Source organism: Trichoplusia ni, chromosome 8 (genome assembly GCF_003590095.1).
Source record: "Trichoplusia ni isolate ovarian cell line Hi5 chromosome 8, tn1, whole genome shotgun sequence".
Taxonomy (NCBI): domain Eukaryota; kingdom Metazoa; phylum Arthropoda; class Insecta; order Lepidoptera; family Noctuidae; genus Trichoplusia; species Trichoplusia ni.
Genome location: NC_039485.1, coordinates 14,291,937 through 14,309,344, shown reverse-complemented (window position 1 = coordinate 14,309,344; position 17,408 = coordinate 14,291,937). Strand labels below are relative to the sequence as shown.

General features: G+C 32.9%; 5 protein-coding genes across 8 annotated transcripts; 2 read left to right on the top strand and 3 right to left on the bottom strand.

The window, feature by feature from the left end:
* Window positions 1-24: 24 nt before the first annotated feature.
* On the bottom strand, window positions 25-3,853 carry LOC113496341 (probable leucine--tRNA ligase, mitochondrial). Its single transcript, XM_026875513.1, has 6 exons — window positions 3,511-3,853; window positions 2,942-3,394; window positions 1,356-2,706; window positions 1,044-1,279; window positions 472-708; window positions 25-394 (listed from the first exon to the last, which is right to left on the bottom strand). The coding sequence occupies exons 1-6, from the start codon at window positions 3,613-3,615 to the stop codon at window positions 167-169; spliced, it is 2,610 nt and encodes an 869-aa protein (XP_026731314.1). The 5' UTR covers window positions 3,616-3,853; the 3' UTR covers window positions 25-166.
* Window positions 3,854-4,539: 686 nt separating this feature from the next.
* On the top strand, window positions 4,540-7,939 carry LOC113496344 (FUN14 domain-containing protein 1-like). 2 transcript variants are annotated; one of them, XM_026875518.1, is made up of 3 exons: window positions 4,540-4,813; window positions 5,063-5,258; window positions 6,006-6,307. In XM_026875518.1, the coding sequence occupies exons 1-3, from the start codon at window positions 4,671-4,673 to the stop codon at window positions 6,084-6,086; spliced, it is 420 nt and encodes a 139-aa protein (XP_026731319.1). In that variant the 5' UTR covers window positions 4,540-4,670; the 3' UTR covers window positions 6,087-6,307. The 2 variants fall into 2 exon arrangements, with proteins under 2 accessions (XP_026731319.1, XP_026731318.1); XM_026875517.1 differs by lacking the exon at window positions 6,006-6,307 and adding an exon at window positions 7,520-7,939 and having other exon boundaries at window positions 4,542-4,813.
* Window positions 7,940-8,023: 84 nt separating this feature from the next.
* LOC113496342 lies at window positions 8,024-9,985 on the bottom strand. Of its 3 annotated transcripts, XM_026875515.1 has the most exons (7): window positions 9,917-9,952; window positions 9,737-9,863; window positions 9,406-9,569; window positions 9,091-9,249; window positions 8,669-8,764; window positions 8,424-8,513; window positions 8,024-8,281 (listed from the first exon to the last, which is right to left on the bottom strand). In XM_026875515.1, the coding sequence occupies exons 2-7, from the start codon at window positions 9,839-9,841 to the stop codon at window positions 8,065-8,067; spliced, it is 831 nt and encodes a 276-aa protein (XP_026731316.1). In that variant the 5' UTR covers window positions 9,842-9,863; window positions 9,917-9,952; the 3' UTR covers window positions 8,024-8,064. The 3 variants fall into 3 exon arrangements, with proteins under 3 accessions (XP_026731316.1, XP_026731315.1, XP_026731317.1); XM_026875514.1 differs by having other exon boundaries at window positions 9,737-9,984; XM_026875516.1 differs by lacking the exon at window positions 8,424-8,513 and having other exon boundaries at window positions 9,737-9,985.
* A 474-nt stretch (window positions 9,986-10,459) lies between these two features.
* LOC113496540 (nuclear speckle splicing regulatory protein 1) lies at window positions 10,460-12,856 on the top strand. The gene is made up of 5 exons (XM_026875795.1): window positions 10,460-10,746; window positions 10,836-10,980; window positions 11,187-11,384; window positions 11,862-12,027; window positions 12,110-12,856. Exons 1-5 carry the CDS (start codon window positions 10,733-10,735, stop codon window positions 12,688-12,690), a joined length of 1,104 nt encoding a protein of 367 aa, XP_026731596.1. The 5' UTR covers window positions 10,460-10,732; the 3' UTR covers window positions 12,691-12,856.
* LOC113496539 (negative elongation factor D) lies at window positions 12,708-16,388 on the bottom strand. Its single transcript, XM_026875794.1, has 13 exons — window positions 16,237-16,388; window positions 15,872-15,939; window positions 15,448-15,673; window positions 15,211-15,320; window positions 14,981-15,088; window positions 14,712-14,861; window positions 14,495-14,625; window positions 14,138-14,325; window positions 13,815-14,055; window positions 13,383-13,593; window positions 13,124-13,264; window positions 12,875-13,004; window positions 12,708-12,791 (listed from the first exon to the last, which is right to left on the bottom strand). Exons 2-13 carry the CDS (start codon window positions 15,929-15,931, stop codon window positions 12,760-12,762), a joined length of 1,728 nt encoding a protein of 575 aa, XP_026731595.1. The 5' UTR covers window positions 15,932-15,939; window positions 16,237-16,388; the 3' UTR covers window positions 12,708-12,759.
* Window positions 16,389-17,408: the final 1,020 nt, after the last annotated feature.

Below are 17,408 nucleotides of genomic sequence, written 5' to 3'. Positions count from 1 at the left end.
CAGGTAGCCGAATAAAATTTAAGGTTGCCATTTCAAAGAGTTTATTAAGATTTATATCTATGACAGAATTGAATAGTTCATGACTGGACCATTAAGCCCTTTTTCCAATCAGATATTAAGTAGCAGTTCTAAATTTCATTTATTTCTAACCTTAAATGACTACTTACTAAGCTACTCCTTCGTCTACTTGCGCAACCTTTTGTTTCTTTTTCGGGAAAATGTGTAATATCGCACGACAGTCAGGATACAGTTCAAATTTTGTTCTGTGTATGTCCGTTTTTAGTCTTTTTTTAACAGAATCTTCGTTAAGCATAATTTGTAACGCCTTTTCGTGGCTGAGATTTGATAGATCACGAGCTTTTATTTTAAGTTCACATCGGTCCGCTCCGTCAACCTGAACCAATAAAATAATGAATGAATTTAATTATCACGAGCTTAAAAACAAACGAAATAATTTCTGTGGAAACTTACTTTACATAAAAATGATAGTTCAAAATCATCATCAACCTTGGGCCACTTCTGCTCAAGGACAGTCTTGCTCCAATCAATAATATTTTGCGAGTCGCATATTCTGTTAGGTGCCAACAAGAAACCTGCCCACAATTCAGAGCAGAAGTGTGGAGTCACTGGCGCCAACATTATAATTAAATCAGATAACGCTCTTTCAAATTCTTTGCTTTTAGCTACAACTTCTGGTGGTATTTTGTTCTGTAAAACAAAAAATGTTTTCAACATCTCTTATTGTAAATAAATGAAATTCATAATTGTTAATTTTATTTTATTTTTCTTTACACTATATTGATCTCAAAATGATAATATGTACAATTTTATTTATGTCGATAACATAAAATACCTTGGTTGTTTTTTCAAAGACTGACAGTGACAACAGGAGACCACATACAATAAGTGCAGACAGTCGACAGCAGATCATTAATAAACAAACAGGGTCAGTACCTACATACACGAAGATGTACCAGACACGGTCTTTAATCTTATACTTATGTTTTTCTTATATTTATGTACATATATTTTTAAATATTTACCCGTAAAACACTGGTTAAACTCTGTAATCTCGATATACCAACACTGAGCTTTTGTGTGTACTTATAATGATAGGTTGTGGTTGCTATAAAATAATTTCTTGATTCCCAAATTTTTCTTTCATATTTATTAAACTCTTCCGATGTTATTGAATGAGCAACGTTATTATTCCGGTGCTTTAAAAACTCCCTTATAGTCATCCACAAGCGATGTTGCCAGTTTAGTACTCCAGGTAGCGCTATAAAAAGACGAAAATTAGTAATCGGAATATAAACGTTGATGGAAAAAGTGCATACAATAATATAGAAACTCACTCGCATCTGACCAGCGCCGAGGCGTAGCTGGCGGAACATCAGCTAGAATAAGAAGTCGAGTTGTATCGCATCCATACGTTGACAACAGTCTTTCAGGGTTTTCCCCATTGTATTTAGATTTACTCATCTTTTCCCATTGGGTTAAGACAAGTTCACCAGTACTGATTTCTTTATATTCATTTCCAACCTTTTCAACTTGTTCAGGCGGTACGTATTTACCTGAAGTTTTTAATTTATAAGATTGTCCCATAACCATGCCCTGTACTACAAGTTTCTTAAATGGTTCTTTCTTTGGAGTCCATCCAAGTGAATTGAAGAAATAACTCATAAACCTTGCATAGTATAAATGCAAAACTGCATGTTCCTTGCCTCCAATATAAATATCGACAGGCATTTGATTACGAACATTTTCTACCGAAAATGGCATTTCCTGATTAGCTGGATCCAAAAAACGATAGTAATACCAAGAAGAGTCTACAAATGTATCCATAGTATCAGTTTCTCTTCTGGCATTGGACTGACATTTAGGACATTTGCAATTGACCCATTCATCTATTTTGTCTAGTGTTTGTATACCACTCTTATGAGAATCAGATTTTGGTAACTGTACTGGAAGTTCTTCATATGGAACAGGAACTACACCACACTTCTCACAGTGAACAATTGGAATAGGGGTCCCCCAATACCTCTGTCTAGATATAAGCCAGTCTTTTAATTTTGAGCTAACAAAATGACCTCCTACATTTTTATTAATAGCTATATTTATGGCTTTTTGGTTTTCACCGTCAACATTAATTTCATATTGCTCATTGCTAACAGGTATATTTAGTGATACAGCGGTGTTATTATCATCAGTGTCAAATATAGAACATGCAATTGATACATCCTTTCCTATTGGGTATATAGCATCATCAGTGATATAAATTGGCAGATCACGGTTTGTTACAGGGTTATGACAAGTAAGTGAATTACTCATATGGCATTTCAATTCATGGATCAATGGATGCCTAGGACTCATGGTTAAGAAATTTCCATGAATAAATTTATATGGTTCAGAAGTCCATACATCAAAGGTTTTAACTTGATTATTTACAGACAATTTAAAAGTAACTGATACTCCATCACATTCTCCAATCCAATGCTTTTGTAAATTTATGATATCTTTCCAATTTTCTAACTCTTCACTATCAAGTCCATCAAACAAGTCTTTGGCAAACTTTGTTGTTTTAATAAACCACTGTGTTAGGTACTTCTTTTCAACTTTAGCTCCAGATCTCCATGAACAACCAAGGTCATCTACTTGTTCATCTGCTAAAACAGTTTTATCAACTGGATCCCAATTCACTTGTTCCTGAAATTTAAGCAGATTGTTACATTTAATCTCAAAATACTACAACACCACTTAAAAAGTATTACAAACTGGTCTGAATGAATGAGTTATGCTTAGCCTATGTTCAGATGTGATGGCACTAGTAAGATACAAAGTATGCAGTAAGTATAGAGTATATGTATAGAAAAACAGATCAGATGGGTTTCACTCTCGGATTTAATTTGTTTTGTACATAGGAAAACAGAGTCATACTCACTTTACTTTGGTATGCCAAGCCCTTTTCAAATAACTTTAAAAATATAAATTGGGTCCATTTATAATAGCTGGGGTCACAGGTTGATATTTCTCTTTCCCAGTTGAAATTAAATCCCAGTTGCTGTAGTTGAGTTTTCATTGAATTTATATTTGTTTCTGTCCATGTATGTGGTGGGATATTTCGTTCTATAGCTGCATTCTCTGCTGGTAAACCAAACGCATCCCAACCAATAGGGTGAATGCAATTCTTGCCATTCAATTGCTGGAATCTCGCTAAAGTATCTGATATAGAGTATACACGTACATGTCCCATGTGCAAGTTTCCTGATGGATATGGGAACATAGGAAGGATATAGTGAGTCTTCTTCTTAAAATTGTTGGAAGGTTGATTTAAAACAACATTTGACCAATGTTTTTCTATTTTTAATTTAATTTCAGTATTGACATCTTCTTCCTGAAATGTGAAGAGCATTCAAGGCAACAATTTTAGCACAAGGTTTTCAGTACACCATTTGTATACCATCCAAATGCAAAATTAGATGGATCAAACTGAATGAATTTATGACTTACCCATAACCTCAAGCTGCTTTTGCTTCTATGCAAGTAACACATTAAATTCCGCAATAATTTTGGGTTTGGATAGTTCCGCGAAAGCGCCATTTGTATAGCTGGCATTATAGTAAGAAATATGCCGTAGTCAGATCGAAATAAAGGTGGTCTAATCAATGAACACTAGTCGGTCTGGCCAAATACAAACTTACGTACACTGTTCCTTCTTAACCTACGATTCGATCGTTACAAAATATCTAACGATTTTGTTCAAATTAAAGTACCTATTTTATACATAAAATTAAATTATTTAAATTTCTTTTGATTTCCCATTTTCACATTCCTCGTTTAGCCATCAGTAAAGAATCAGCTGTTTAATTCTGTCTGACTTGTTTCAGCTGTCAAATGCACATGTCAATAACATAGAGCTTGATCGAAACCTTGCGATTAGAAATTAATTTTATTTATTTTTTTATTAATTATTTATCGAGCCCCGCATAGGTACAGTAACCGTAACTTGTTTTTATTTTTGTTTATTCATCTTTGTTTCACACAGATAAGTACCGTAAGTACGTATAAATGGCTATTTTTCATAAATCTTTGACAGTCTTTACAGGTACAGAATCTCGAAAGTCTGACCACCAGTCTAACCGAGGGGCTATGCCCAGGGGTATCGTATTGCCCAGATAATTCAAGAGCTCAATTAAACACTAGAACTTAGCTGAATCCGGTTAGACTGGAAGTCGACTCCAACATAGTTTTGAAAAGGCCAGGCCAATGAGATAAGTATATGTTATAAGTTAAGCCCCTAGTTCTCGTATTTTGGATTATGAATGGTATAATATATCTAGTTGGCTATCAGCCTCTATCTTTTGCAAGATAGAATATTTATTTAGTTCAGTTAAACAATCTATAATCATAACTTCTAAGAAAGTCATCCTGGTACTATATGATATTATGATACCATCTAATAAGATGTTCGTAAGCCATTTGTAATCTGTATAAGATGTACATTAATTTTGTCTATGGTTATTCTTATTGTTTGTCTGAGTGAGTGACTTTTTATTATTCATTTTCATTTCAGTCCATCTCAGTATCCTTTCGAAGAGTTTGGCTTAGCTGGTGTTACCGTACTTATTGTGATAAATTTGTAGTAAGGAGCATAATTTCCGATACCAGATATGGCGAGGCCAGGTAAAGAAGATGCTTCGGAGGATGCTAAGAAAATAGTAGACGATGCTAAGAACTTTATTGAAAAGGCGATATCAGATATCGGAAAGACATCAGCAACAAAGCAGTTAATTTTAGGAACTGCGTCAGGATGGTATGTCACTTTTGTTTTACGTTATTATCATGTATAAAAATCCCATTGATATTTCCGAATTTAATACAAATTGTTAGGTAATAAAACGACGAAATTCTGTATCCTTGGTAAGGCCTTATTAAAATCTGTGATTCATCAATATTAATCTTGAGTTTATGATCTAAGAGACATGATGACTTCTTTACTTACTCAGATTTATATTTAGTCTTGTAATAATTTGCATTAACTGAAGTTGCTTAATATTTACAGGATAACTGGATTCATTTCAATGAAAATTGGGAAATTCGCTGCTGTTGGTTTAGGCGGAAGTGTTATACTGTTACATATTGCCAGCCAAAAAGGGTACATTGACATAAATTGGGACAAAATCAATAAGAAGGTTGATAAAATCACAGACAAAATTGAAAAGGAAGCCACAGGACAATCACCAGATTGGTTTGAAAAAGTAAGTACTTTCACTAGTATCTACCTATTATTAAATATACCTATAAATATATATAAAGGAAGAGAAAATTGTAACATCATTTTATTAAAGCAAAGGTCTTTTAAGAGATCTGGCTGCTCCTGATGTGAATCCTAGGTGCCTTATTGCTCAACATTACTTGTGTTATATCATGGATTATAGACCTTTATGCTTCAAAGTTAATTCAAAATACATACAATTATTGCATTTTACTTTTCCCACTACACTGATAAAAACGTGTTGCCTTGACCTTGGTTCTTGTAGTTGTTTGGTCTATGCAAACTGCAAACTTATGACTCAGGCTTACAACACAATCATAATAACTGAGTAATAGTAGACAAGACGATAAACTAAGTTTGTACATGACACTATTAGATCTTAAAAATCATTCTTGGGTTGATTAGGAAATTGTCTAGGAATCATTAGATGCAATATATTATGAGGAAGCAAAAGCCAACTGTTTATCTTAATGTAGTGCAAATGATAGTCGGAGTGCCAAAACCCTTTGTTTACTAATACTATCTTGGCTGGATATAAACTGATGTCATTACTTATGTTGTTGCTATTAGAACTTTCATCAAGACCAGAATAAAAGAGCAAGCAGTTTTTATAATAAAGTAAATTCTTGCAAATCTGTAAATTACACATATGTGTAATTACATAATTCAATGACCCATTAGTTATTATGAGGCTGCTATTCATATTTCAACTGCACTTTATTTGTTGCAGGTAATGTTATTTGTCAGGAATAATTCCTATTATTCAGCAGGGTTTACTGGAGGATTCTTTTTTGGTATTGCTTCTTCATAAATGTACCTACCTAAACTATATTTTGCTGAATTATTTGATTAAGTCTATATCTTTGTATGCATATTTCATTTTATATATCTCTTATTAAATAACTATATATTATGTTATGTAGATAGTATGAGATAATTTCAATTAGGATTCTGTAATTATTCAATATAAATAAAAAATAGTAAAATAAAACCTCCTTATTGTAAAAGATAGAAAATATAATAAACGCAAAATTAATGGCATAAACATTTGTTTTTTTAAGTTTTGGAATCACAAATATATCCTTGTCTACTTGGATTTATAGTGTCATGTGCATACTTGTATCCTTCATTAACATGAAATATTCTCAGGGTCCACCTCCTTAAATATTATTACTATGATTGACAAAGTCCTTCACAACCACACTAATACTTCAATATGTGGCTGTAGGAACGCTGATCTCCTTTAATTTGACTTTGCCTTAAACAAGTCTGTAAATAATGCTGAATTATACTATCTTGTAGTTGCAGTTCTTAGTAAAACATTTTCTCAAGGTTAATCATTCATCTGGTTAGGTGTATTAGTCATAAATTCATAAATATTTTATCCAATTATGGTTATGATATTAATGGTCATGGAAGTCATGTTCAATAATAATACATCCATTTATAAAAAAAGTATAGTGTATAACAGTCTTTATTTAAAAAAAAACATGTTACTTTATCTGCACCATTTGTTTGCTTATTTCTTTTTCCTTAAAACCCTATATTTATTTTGACAACCAAAATTTTCTACTAGATAGTTGTTAGACTGGTCCACCTGTAGTAGTCTACATATTACATTTTGTAAAGCATACAACAGTCATGACTGGTGTGTGCTTTACTAACTCTATTAAGAGACAGTGTAACATTTTAAAAAAAACGACTTCCGCATTATGGAATTTAATCCATGTGTCGCGGGGGGTTTCACAAACATTCAATTCACATGCACAAAGACACCCAGACTTAAGACAAGCATTACTGGGTCACGACTTAAGACGTCGACTTAAGACAACATAAAAAGGACGAGGCGATGCTAACGCGTCGTTCGCTGTGTCACCGAATATCCAATCACATCAGATACTTGGTTCCCTTCTTCACATTCACATACATTCTAAAGTGTGAAGTCATACTTTGGAATGTATGTGTTCTATGGTGTTTTCAGCCAATGGTGTCGTAATTATTTAAAAAATTATGTATAAGTACCTAAAAGTGACTACCTATAGCATTAGTTTTCGCACAACCTCAAAGGCAAAACCTGGGCTAAAAAATCTAATAGTAATGGCAATTTAGTTTTATTATTTAATAATTATTCATAGATTAACAAAGGGTTCAAAGGAAAGACAAACGTTTTGTCTTCCTTTATATTATTTTTAAATGTTCTTAAACTTTTTTACAATTATGTCGTATTCTTTCTTGATTTTATAGGTCGAGAGGTTTGTGGACCGTAAATTGGATAAAGCCGAAGATTTATTAAAGAAGAAGGAAGTGAAAGCTAAACGTTGGGTGCACAATTTGAAAGGAGATGAGCACTACAGGGCCACAGAGTCACACGTATTTTTGGCTTCATTTGCTGCTGGCATGGCTATTGGGCTCCTGTGTGGAAAATAGACCGTTTGTTATTTATGTGTATAATACACAGCAAAATAACTTAAAACTGCATTGCATTACTAGATGTTTCTGATATTTTTCAAACAGTATGATTGTCTAGTCTGCATCTAATGTATGCAACATGTTATTATAGAATCGAAATTATGTCCAATTATGTATTATGCTTTTAGGTTAGTTGTTAACATTTTAAGATTTAACCCTCATTAATAAACTATATTTAAATATCTTAAAAGAGAATCGAGTATCATTTTTAGGCCATAATAATTTTTCGTTTCTGCTTTAATTAGCGGAGGGTTCATTACTATGAATAAAAAAAACACCTTTTCACTTTTGCAATTATTATGGGAGGTAAAACAATTTTATTATGCAACTGTTTTATGGTAATAATTAAATAACTCCTTAGATGACAAACTCTCTAAATATTCCCTATATTTAGTTAAATAATCTTTTTTTAATAAACATACAGCTCGACTATACTGGTTCTTCTCAAACTGAGGTAATGAGACCCAAGTTATTTTATCAGCTTCATCCTCAGAGTATGTGCAGGTATTCAACATTTGAAATAGGTCCTTCCCTGTCCTGAAAGGAGATATAAGAAATAAGAAAAAGTGATGCCAATAATAATAACAAAAATATTTTATGTATGTTGTTATGTAGAAAAAATTCCTAGGCTCAAACAATGCAACCCATTAAAAATATGTCACACAACACAAATACTTACTTGAAAGTTGGAGGTGATGGTTCCTCTAATAAAGCTCTTTTATTATTTTCATTTCCATCAAATGATTCTACTGTGTTTTCATTTTGATCACTAAAAGACAATATTTAAATAATAAAAAAAAACATGGCAAGCTTAAACTCAAATTTATAAAAATAAAGTTATTTATTAGATAATGCAACATGCTATGCAAACTGAAGCAAATTAAAATAAGGGAATAATGTGGCACTCATATCACATCAACTTACTTAAATGGTGGAGGTAAAGGTTCTGCTATAGAAGTTCTTTCATTACCAACATTAAATCCTTGTGTGATCACACTTCCTTCATTTTGAACTTGATTACTGTAAGAAAATTTCTAAATTGAATCAATTAAAAAAAAATGAATGAGCCCATAGGTAAATTGCTACAGAATATGGGCTTGAATAACTATTGTACTACTTAAGAATAGGTTTTAAGTAGGCAATCTCTTATCTATGCTTACAAAAGGTGAAAATTCTATGAGAGTTGGCCTTAATTTGAGAAATTATCACCTCAAAAATATAAAAATATAAACTTTTTACTGGGTCTACCACCAAGGGGAAGGGACCAGTAAGATGGAAGCCTGCAACTTGAGAAGGCAATATGTAGTAAATTGCATCAAGTAATCTGCTCCTATAGAAAACCTTACATTGTGTCTTGTTCATCATAAACTAAGTCAAGTTCTGTACTTTGTTCTAATTGTTCAGGTGGTTCTTCTTGAGTTTCCAACTCTTCAACATTATTTTCATGTTCCTGATGAGGTAGTAATACAGTTGAATTTGGAGTTTCTACTCTTGAATTGTTCAACCTAGAAATTAAAGGTAACTTAGTAAGTATCTATAAATAAAACATATTGACTTATTACTATGAGTTTTCATTTATTCACATTCAAGTTATTAACTTTTATCTCTAGATGCAATTTGTAAAGTTTAGTAAGACTGAAATTCACAAATTGTACATGTACCTTGAGTCTTTTGCCTTCATAAAAGGCTCTGCATTTTTTAACTGATCTATAAAACGCAATTTATATTTTTCTTGACAATCATTGTATTTTGCATTAACTTCCTGTTTTTCCGACTCACTTAGAGACAGCCAAGACTTTGTTGCTTCTACTAATTTTGAAGTATACTATAAACAAAAATTAAACATCAATAATCTGCACCAAAATATTTTATCGAATTATATCTTATGAGCTGAGAAAAAATTCATAAATTAGTAAGTTTCACCAGTCAGTAAAGATTAAACGGTTGGAGTAAACCGTTCGAAGAAAATTCAGCAACTTTAACAACATTTACCTTAGTTTTCGATGATGATTTTTGTTTACAGTAAACTTTTATATAAAATGCTAAAGCAGTGGCTGGAAACTTTTTGGATTTCCTTTTTCTATTATTTACTTCCATTGTTCTACTATTATGTTGTAGAATAGTTCAAAATATTTAGTATATAAAAGTAGTACGCATAAGTCTATTTTTTATTTAGTAAACAATAATAAGTTCTAATACAGTGTGTTCTGTCAATTCTGTCTGAAACCAGTGAAACCCCGGAAACCCGTATGTCTTATGTCAACTGCGGTACTTTATAGGTATATAGTCTGTGAAATAGTGAATGCTAAACTTTTATTTTTTAATTGCTGCCCTAACTAAATATATAGGCTATTTTTGTGAATAACTTGTTGAGTTGTCGGTTTCAAATACAGCACTGGCCTGTTGGTCGTGGGTTCGATTCCCACCCAGGACAAATGTTTGTGTGATGAGCATGATTATTTGTTCTGTGTCTGGGTGTAATTTATCTATAATATTATGTATGTATTTAGAAATATATAAGTATGTTTATCAGTTGTCTAGTAAATGTCATAATACAAGCTTTGCTTAGTTTGGGACTAGATTGCGTTCTTGTAAAAAAAAAACGTTATTAAATATTTTGCTATAATACCTTTAATTTTACAGCAATGCCAAGTGTCCAAAGCAAAATAAAACTTATTGATAAACGTTGGCAATGTTGACATTCGACTGACGGACAGACAGTTCGCTGTTCCACTGGTTCGACACAATTTGTTGATAAACTTAGATTATATACCTATTGATAAATGAAAGTAGAGGTTAATAAAACTATTCTGTTATATTTGTATAAAATTGAGAAAGTTTAATATATAACGTGGATAGATTAAGTGACTGCGAGCAACTTTGTGTCTGATATAGTTTTTTTTCCATGTATTCGAGTTTGTGATACACCATCAGTTGTTTTGTTTACGTGGTTGTAAAGCTTGTTGTGGCTTCAAGGAAATACAGAAAATGTCGAACAAAAAGTATGTTAATATTTCAATATCAATTAATTCTATGAGAATTCCTTCTAGTCAGGGGCGAAGATTTAAACATTTGTTACTTTTTGTTACAGATATGGTCTAATACTGGCAGAAAAAGGTAAAAAGCAACCAGTTTTCCAGGCTTCGCGAAATGTATTTGGGAATGAATCCGATTCTGAAGACGATGCAAATAAAAAGCCTGTTTTGCTTAGACCAAGCGATAATACAACAAGACAGGTAGGTACTAGCTTGAGTTCATAAATGGTATAGTTGTAGTAATTTAAATATCTGAAATTACCATTTAATAGCATTTCATTTTCTTCCAGGTCAGTATCATCATCCCTCTTTAATAATTATGTATAACTTACAGACAAAAAATTACCTCAAGTCCTTTCTAGTCTCCCTTGTGACTTTTTGCTGAACGAATTTTTTTATTCCCATAGGCAAAAATAACCCAGGAGAAAGCCCTAACTGAAGATCCAACAGTTTATCAGTATGATGAAATTTATGAAGAAATGGTAACTAAGAAAGAAAAAGTTAAGGTGAAGACAAAAGAAGAAAAAAAGCCACAGTATATAGAAAACTTGATGAAAGCAGCCAACAAACGCAAAATAGAGAATGAGAGAAGAATTGAGAGACAAGTGAGTAAAGGAAAAATTTAAAATCATGTAATGATCTCATTGGTCTTTAGGTTTCTGTCTGTTTAGGTATTTAAAATAAAGTAATTTTTTTTTGACAATACTGAATTTATAACTTAACAAACACAACATAATAAAAAAAACAATTTATTTCACGGGTATATTTGATTTTGTTATCTTTGTTATTTTACAGACAAATATAATGTGTATCTTTTTTAAAATACCTAAACTAACAGAGTATACTTGCTGATTTGCTGGGCCAGACTTAAAGTCATGGCTGTGGGATTGAATTTCTGAAGTTAAATTGATTTTCGATTTATGTTAGCCTTGTTTTCTTCTACCTCATAGTTTACCTATTACTTGTGATATGCTGGCAAACCAGGTGAACACTTAGTGTATAAATTGCAACCTTTTCTCTAGTGTTAGATTTTATTAATAGTTCTTATACATATACTTACTTTGATAACTTTGACATTATAGGTGCAAAAGGAAAGGGAATTGGAAGGAAGTGAATTTGAGGATAAGGAAGTCTTTGTGACATCAGCTTATAAAAAGAAATTGGAAGAAATGCGTTTGGAGGAAGAGCAGGAAAAACGTGAAGAGTATTTAGAGAGTATTGGAGATGTCACAAAACAAAAAGATTTAGGTAATTATAACTTTGGGGTTATTGCTTTATTTTGTTTTCTTGGGGACTTTTTAATGTGACCAATACAATCTTAATTTTTAAGGTGGTTTCTATCGTCATCTTTATGAACAAAAATTGGGTAAGGAAAAAGAAGTAAATGTAGATACTCCAGAATTGGCAAAGGAAAAGACTACTCAAAGGCCTAAAACAACATCTGAGTCTATTGATACTCAAAAGAAAAGAAATTATAGGAAAAGAAAATCGTCAGATAGTAAAACCAGATTATCTGAAGGAGAAATTGAGGATTCTGATGAAGAAATTAATCGCGTCAACCTTGATGACATCCGAATGGCAAAAAGAAATAAACAAGAAGAAAATATTGATGCTGACTCTGACTTTTCAATTGATGAATCTAGTGATGAAGAAGGTAATAGTGAGGAAGTAAGCCAGAAAAATAAGGAAAAAAAGCTTTCGAAAAATGGTACCATAAAAACAAATACAATAGAAAAAGAAAATGCTGGTAGAGATAAATCACCCAAGCCGGAGAAACAAGAACTCAAGGAGAATAAAGAAACTATAGAGCCTAAACCAAAAATTGATATTTGGAAAAAGAGGACTGTCGGTCCAGTTTTTGATGAGGCTCTAAAGAGGTATTATGAAAGAAAATCTGCAAGGGGCTGCTAGAAAAACAAAACGTATTATTGTTCTAAAGATATAATTTTGTTTTCAAGTCTTGTTTTATTGAATGTTTCCTTAAACTACAACATAATGAGCCTTGCAGTGAACTGAAACAAAAAATAAAGTGTGATTAGGACATAATACAGAATTAAAGTAATTATAAAACAGTGTATTTCGTTGAATTATTTACCAATAAATTCTGAGACAGGATCATTTTCTCCTTCTGCTCTCATAGTACCAGTAATTTCTTCATTCTCAACCATAGGTAATACCAGTTGGACGAATTCTGGTGTATAAGGGGGCGCAATGGCGTCCAAAACCTGCAGAGTAAAAGTTACAATAATTGAAATCAGGTAAGTAGGTAAACAAGGTCTGCCTCTATGGTTAAAATTACATAAATATGAATATAGCCATGATTTTATGAAAACGACGATCTTACCTCGGTGATAAAGTATCTGATCAAAGAAATATCAGTGTCACCACGTTGCCAGCACTGTTTTATGTAACGCAGGACAGGCACGACGCATCCTCGGCTCAATAAGTTAACCATACGATCAAGTAACATTTTCTTCAACTCCAACTGTAAAACGATAGAGCCATCAAGTTATTTGTTTGAAGTTTTGTAAAAGCTTACAGGTACATTATCCGAAATAAAGTTAGGCCCTAATTACATGGATTGAGGTGATTATAGGGTTTACCTGTACTAAAATTTCCAATTCATCCTGTGGTGATTCAAACAGTTGCACAAGCAACCTAAGCAATCTATGATGCAACAACTGATGACAGGATGCAACTTCATCCAACAGTGCCAAATGTACAGGGCAATGTTCTGTGCATAGCTTGAAATACGAAGGCTCTGTCACCACACATTCGACCCATACTAGGACACCCATTCCAACGACTGGAAACCTACAAAGAACATAACATTTAATTAGGAGGTAAAACGAAAATTTACAAATTTCATACTAGCTATATGTTTTAGACACCATACATATTCAGCACGCTGTCGATATGTATAACGAAAAATCATCAGTTTTTGTTTTCTCAAATAAAATATTTTTCTAAAAATTTTTGATAGAGTTCACCATATTCACAAGAGCACTGCGCATTTTGAAAGTATTCATATTTACCTTATACAATGATATAATGTCGGTAATTCCGCTATCAATTCACTTGAACTAGCAGAACTGCTGCACACAGCGTGTACTTTTTCGATAGCTTGCACAGTTGCTTTCAACTCGTCTTTGACAGGCCTACCAGGTGTTAGCCCTTCACATACACTTGCTGCATAAGCCAATAAATACATGTATTTTGATTTATGTTCAGGATTTAATTTGCTTCCTGATTTGAATAAGGAGTCTACAAGAAGTTCTGAAAAGACAAAACCGGGATTAAAATGGTAGTACTTGATGCAAGGTTTTTATGTGTAGAGGAGTAAAAATTACATAGGTACCTAAAAACTGAGGAATTCTAAGCAAATGTACTGGCGGCGGTTCTTGCTGCGTATAAGCTCTGAACAATACTGAAATGTCAGCTGGGTTGAGTGCACCACGCGACAGCATGGCCGCTAACGCCGTGCGAGCATTGCGCCAGGATTCTCCAGCTGTTAAGGCCAACGTAATTGGAGTCACATCATGGCCACTGGAAAAAAAATGTGTTAAATACAAATTATTACCATTATAACTGCAAAACAAATTAAATTGAAATTTGTTACAGCAACTTGAGAAAATCATATCGACTTTATAATTTCATAGGTGTCTTACTAATAATTTGGAGAAATTAGTCTTATTTTCTATTAGGATAAAATAACCTTTGTTGTGCACAGCGAGTTATTTCTTGACCAAGTCTTTTCATGATTGCCCCACCCCTGGGCTCTTGCGACAATATATGTACAATAACTTGACTGTATACATATGTGTGTGCACCGTGACAAACCATTTTCTGTAATAAAGATTTGAATAAAATTACTGAACAGACCTAAAAAACATTTCATAATAGTAATTTATGTTAACAAAAAAAATACATACGGCACATTCATTGACACTGTTTTGCCAGTCATCAGAACTTTGCAAGAATCCAACTATCGCCGATTTTAGCACCCGTGAAAACACTTCTATTTGCTGAGCTGCTGTTGATATGCTCGTAATTTCTCCTTGGAAGCCAGCATCAGATATTAACTAAAACAAATAAATGTAGCTGGTTAGTCTTTTCAAAATATAAGTTCAATGTTAGGTCCAGACACAAATACTAACCAATTATAGAAAAGTGATTATTTTATTGAAACAATAAGCCTTACCTTAATAGTAAAGTTCAGCATGAGACAATCTGGATACTCTTCTGCTAGTCTATAAATCAAAGACCGCCAAGTTGGATGCTCAATCATCTCAGTTAACCAGGCTGGAGTCTAGAAGAAGAAATATATGTAATAGGTTGCTACTCTACATGCAGGTTAAAGTTTTGTCTATTTTGTTATTAGAATTAAAACTAAACCCCCTGCGACACAAGGATTAAAAAAATATTACTTACTTCACCTTCCTCTGTGAAAATAGTATCTGCTTTTTTTGGGTCAAATGTTTTTAAAATCATATCTTTTAAATGGTTTTCAACCATTGCTTGAACCTCAGTCACTTTGACACCTGTGAAATTGATTACATTATAATAAAATAAAATTAAACAGTTTTTATTTAACCATTGCACATATCCTGTATGGATGTGATGACTCATAATATTATTTGAAACCTAAATTGAATCTCCTTAACATACCTCCGAGTATGAGCCACTCTGCTAGTAAATTTGCCATTTGTGCTACAGCACTGTAGTTGATTGACAGCTGTTCAATAACTTGTTCTGGATTCCCACCAGCTTGGAAGTATTTCTTAAGTTGACTGAATATGCCTGGTTCCATGATGTAGTCTGAAGTTTTAAATTTGTCAAGACATTCATGTAAGACTTCCTCAGGATTTTCAATAACATCTTCATTTCCATCTTCCTAAACAAAGATAAAGGTTAATTATTTAATGACTTACTTATGTATATTTTTTACTTATGAGTAGTTTAAGTTGGCACTGAGATTTCTATGAGGCCAACTGTCTTGAAAATCTGTATTAAACATATTTTCTCTACACCATAGTCACAGCTATAAGTTACTTTTTATAGTTTGTAAATTAATAGCAAATATTGCTCATACCTCATATTGATTATGATTGGGAGCTTCCCACGTACGCTCTTCTTCATACTGACTCGGCATTTTTTAGTCTACAAGAACAATAAACCCATTATCAAAAAACTGCTGGCCTTCCTTAAGTTGTATGTTTACAACACCCGTTTTTCCGCCGTCCTTATCCTGTCCGAGACTACTTTTTTAGGTCATCGGAAAATGAACAATGTAAATAACACTTTTTAATTAGTCATTAATCAATTCATAATTAATATGAATACTGAAGTAAATAATCTTATTACGGCATCTATTTGTTGCCCATACGAAAGGAGGCAATTCAATTAATGTGTTTATTTTTTAGTAATTTACTATTCCTGATCATTTATAGTACCTACCTTTAAAGAACCACTGTGATGAAATAAAGATTTAAGGTTTATTCCCTCAATTTTAAGTACATTTAATATAATAATCTCACAATCATCGAATCCCTGGCTAGTATTTCTCAACTCAGGTCTCAGTTGTGATTGTTTCATTGCTGTCAGATTGACAATGACAAGCGTTGAAACCATCGACGCCATTCATCCGATAATAGATAATATACAATTACTTATGTTACAGTGATGTCACATTATAAAGTCAGGGATACCTAACACTTTTAAAATGATATTATGTATTTTACTAATACAGCAATACATTCTGTATTATATATTTTACATTTTTTTTTATCATAAAATTAAAAATCGACGTGATGTTCGCCGTCTGCCGCCAATCGTGGTGGTTTATAGGGGGCGGAGGGGGAGGGCCACATGTAGTGTATCGCCAGTTGGCCCTTAGCAATTTATTTACACTATCATGTGTACAAAGGTAGTTTTCCGGCGAATCTTAGGATTTTTTTTAATTCTGCACTACTTTGAACTGTTGATGATACCTGTTGTGTTGATGGTATCTGTTCGCTTCCCATGAAGTTATCTCGTGAAAAGAGATACTTACGGAATAAATAACTACAAACTTAACTGGGCAGATTTAGTGTACTTCCTGAGGATCACTCTCGGTTAATACAATTAATTTCAATTTAATCTTATTTCCATTCATTCATCGCTCATTGAGAGCGGAGCGGTCACCTCGCGGTTGGTACAGGAACTAGGACTGAGGAGATCTGCAAACGCTGCGGAGTAGATGCAGTGAGCGTACAAGTCCATGCTGAAGAGCACTAGCTGTGCCACTGCTCCTGTGAGCTTAATGGATCAGTTCGGGTATAATAAAATTCAGTTAGTTGTCTGTGATGAATTTATTTGTGCTGGCTTGTTGCTACTTGTGTCAATTAAAAACAATTGAATCGGTTTCGAATAGTTTCGATTATGTTAATTTGACAAGCGAAGGGTTTTTACGTGCTTTAAGTCTAGAATGTCCGGGATTTCAAGGTATTGTTAGGCCACATCCCGAAACAATTTCGTCGGTAATGCCCATACATTACTGTAAAATACAAATTAACCCTTTGTATAAAGATTTACTTAATTAGGTAGATAGAATAATCGTGTAATAAGTTTAAGGAATGAAATCTTAAAAC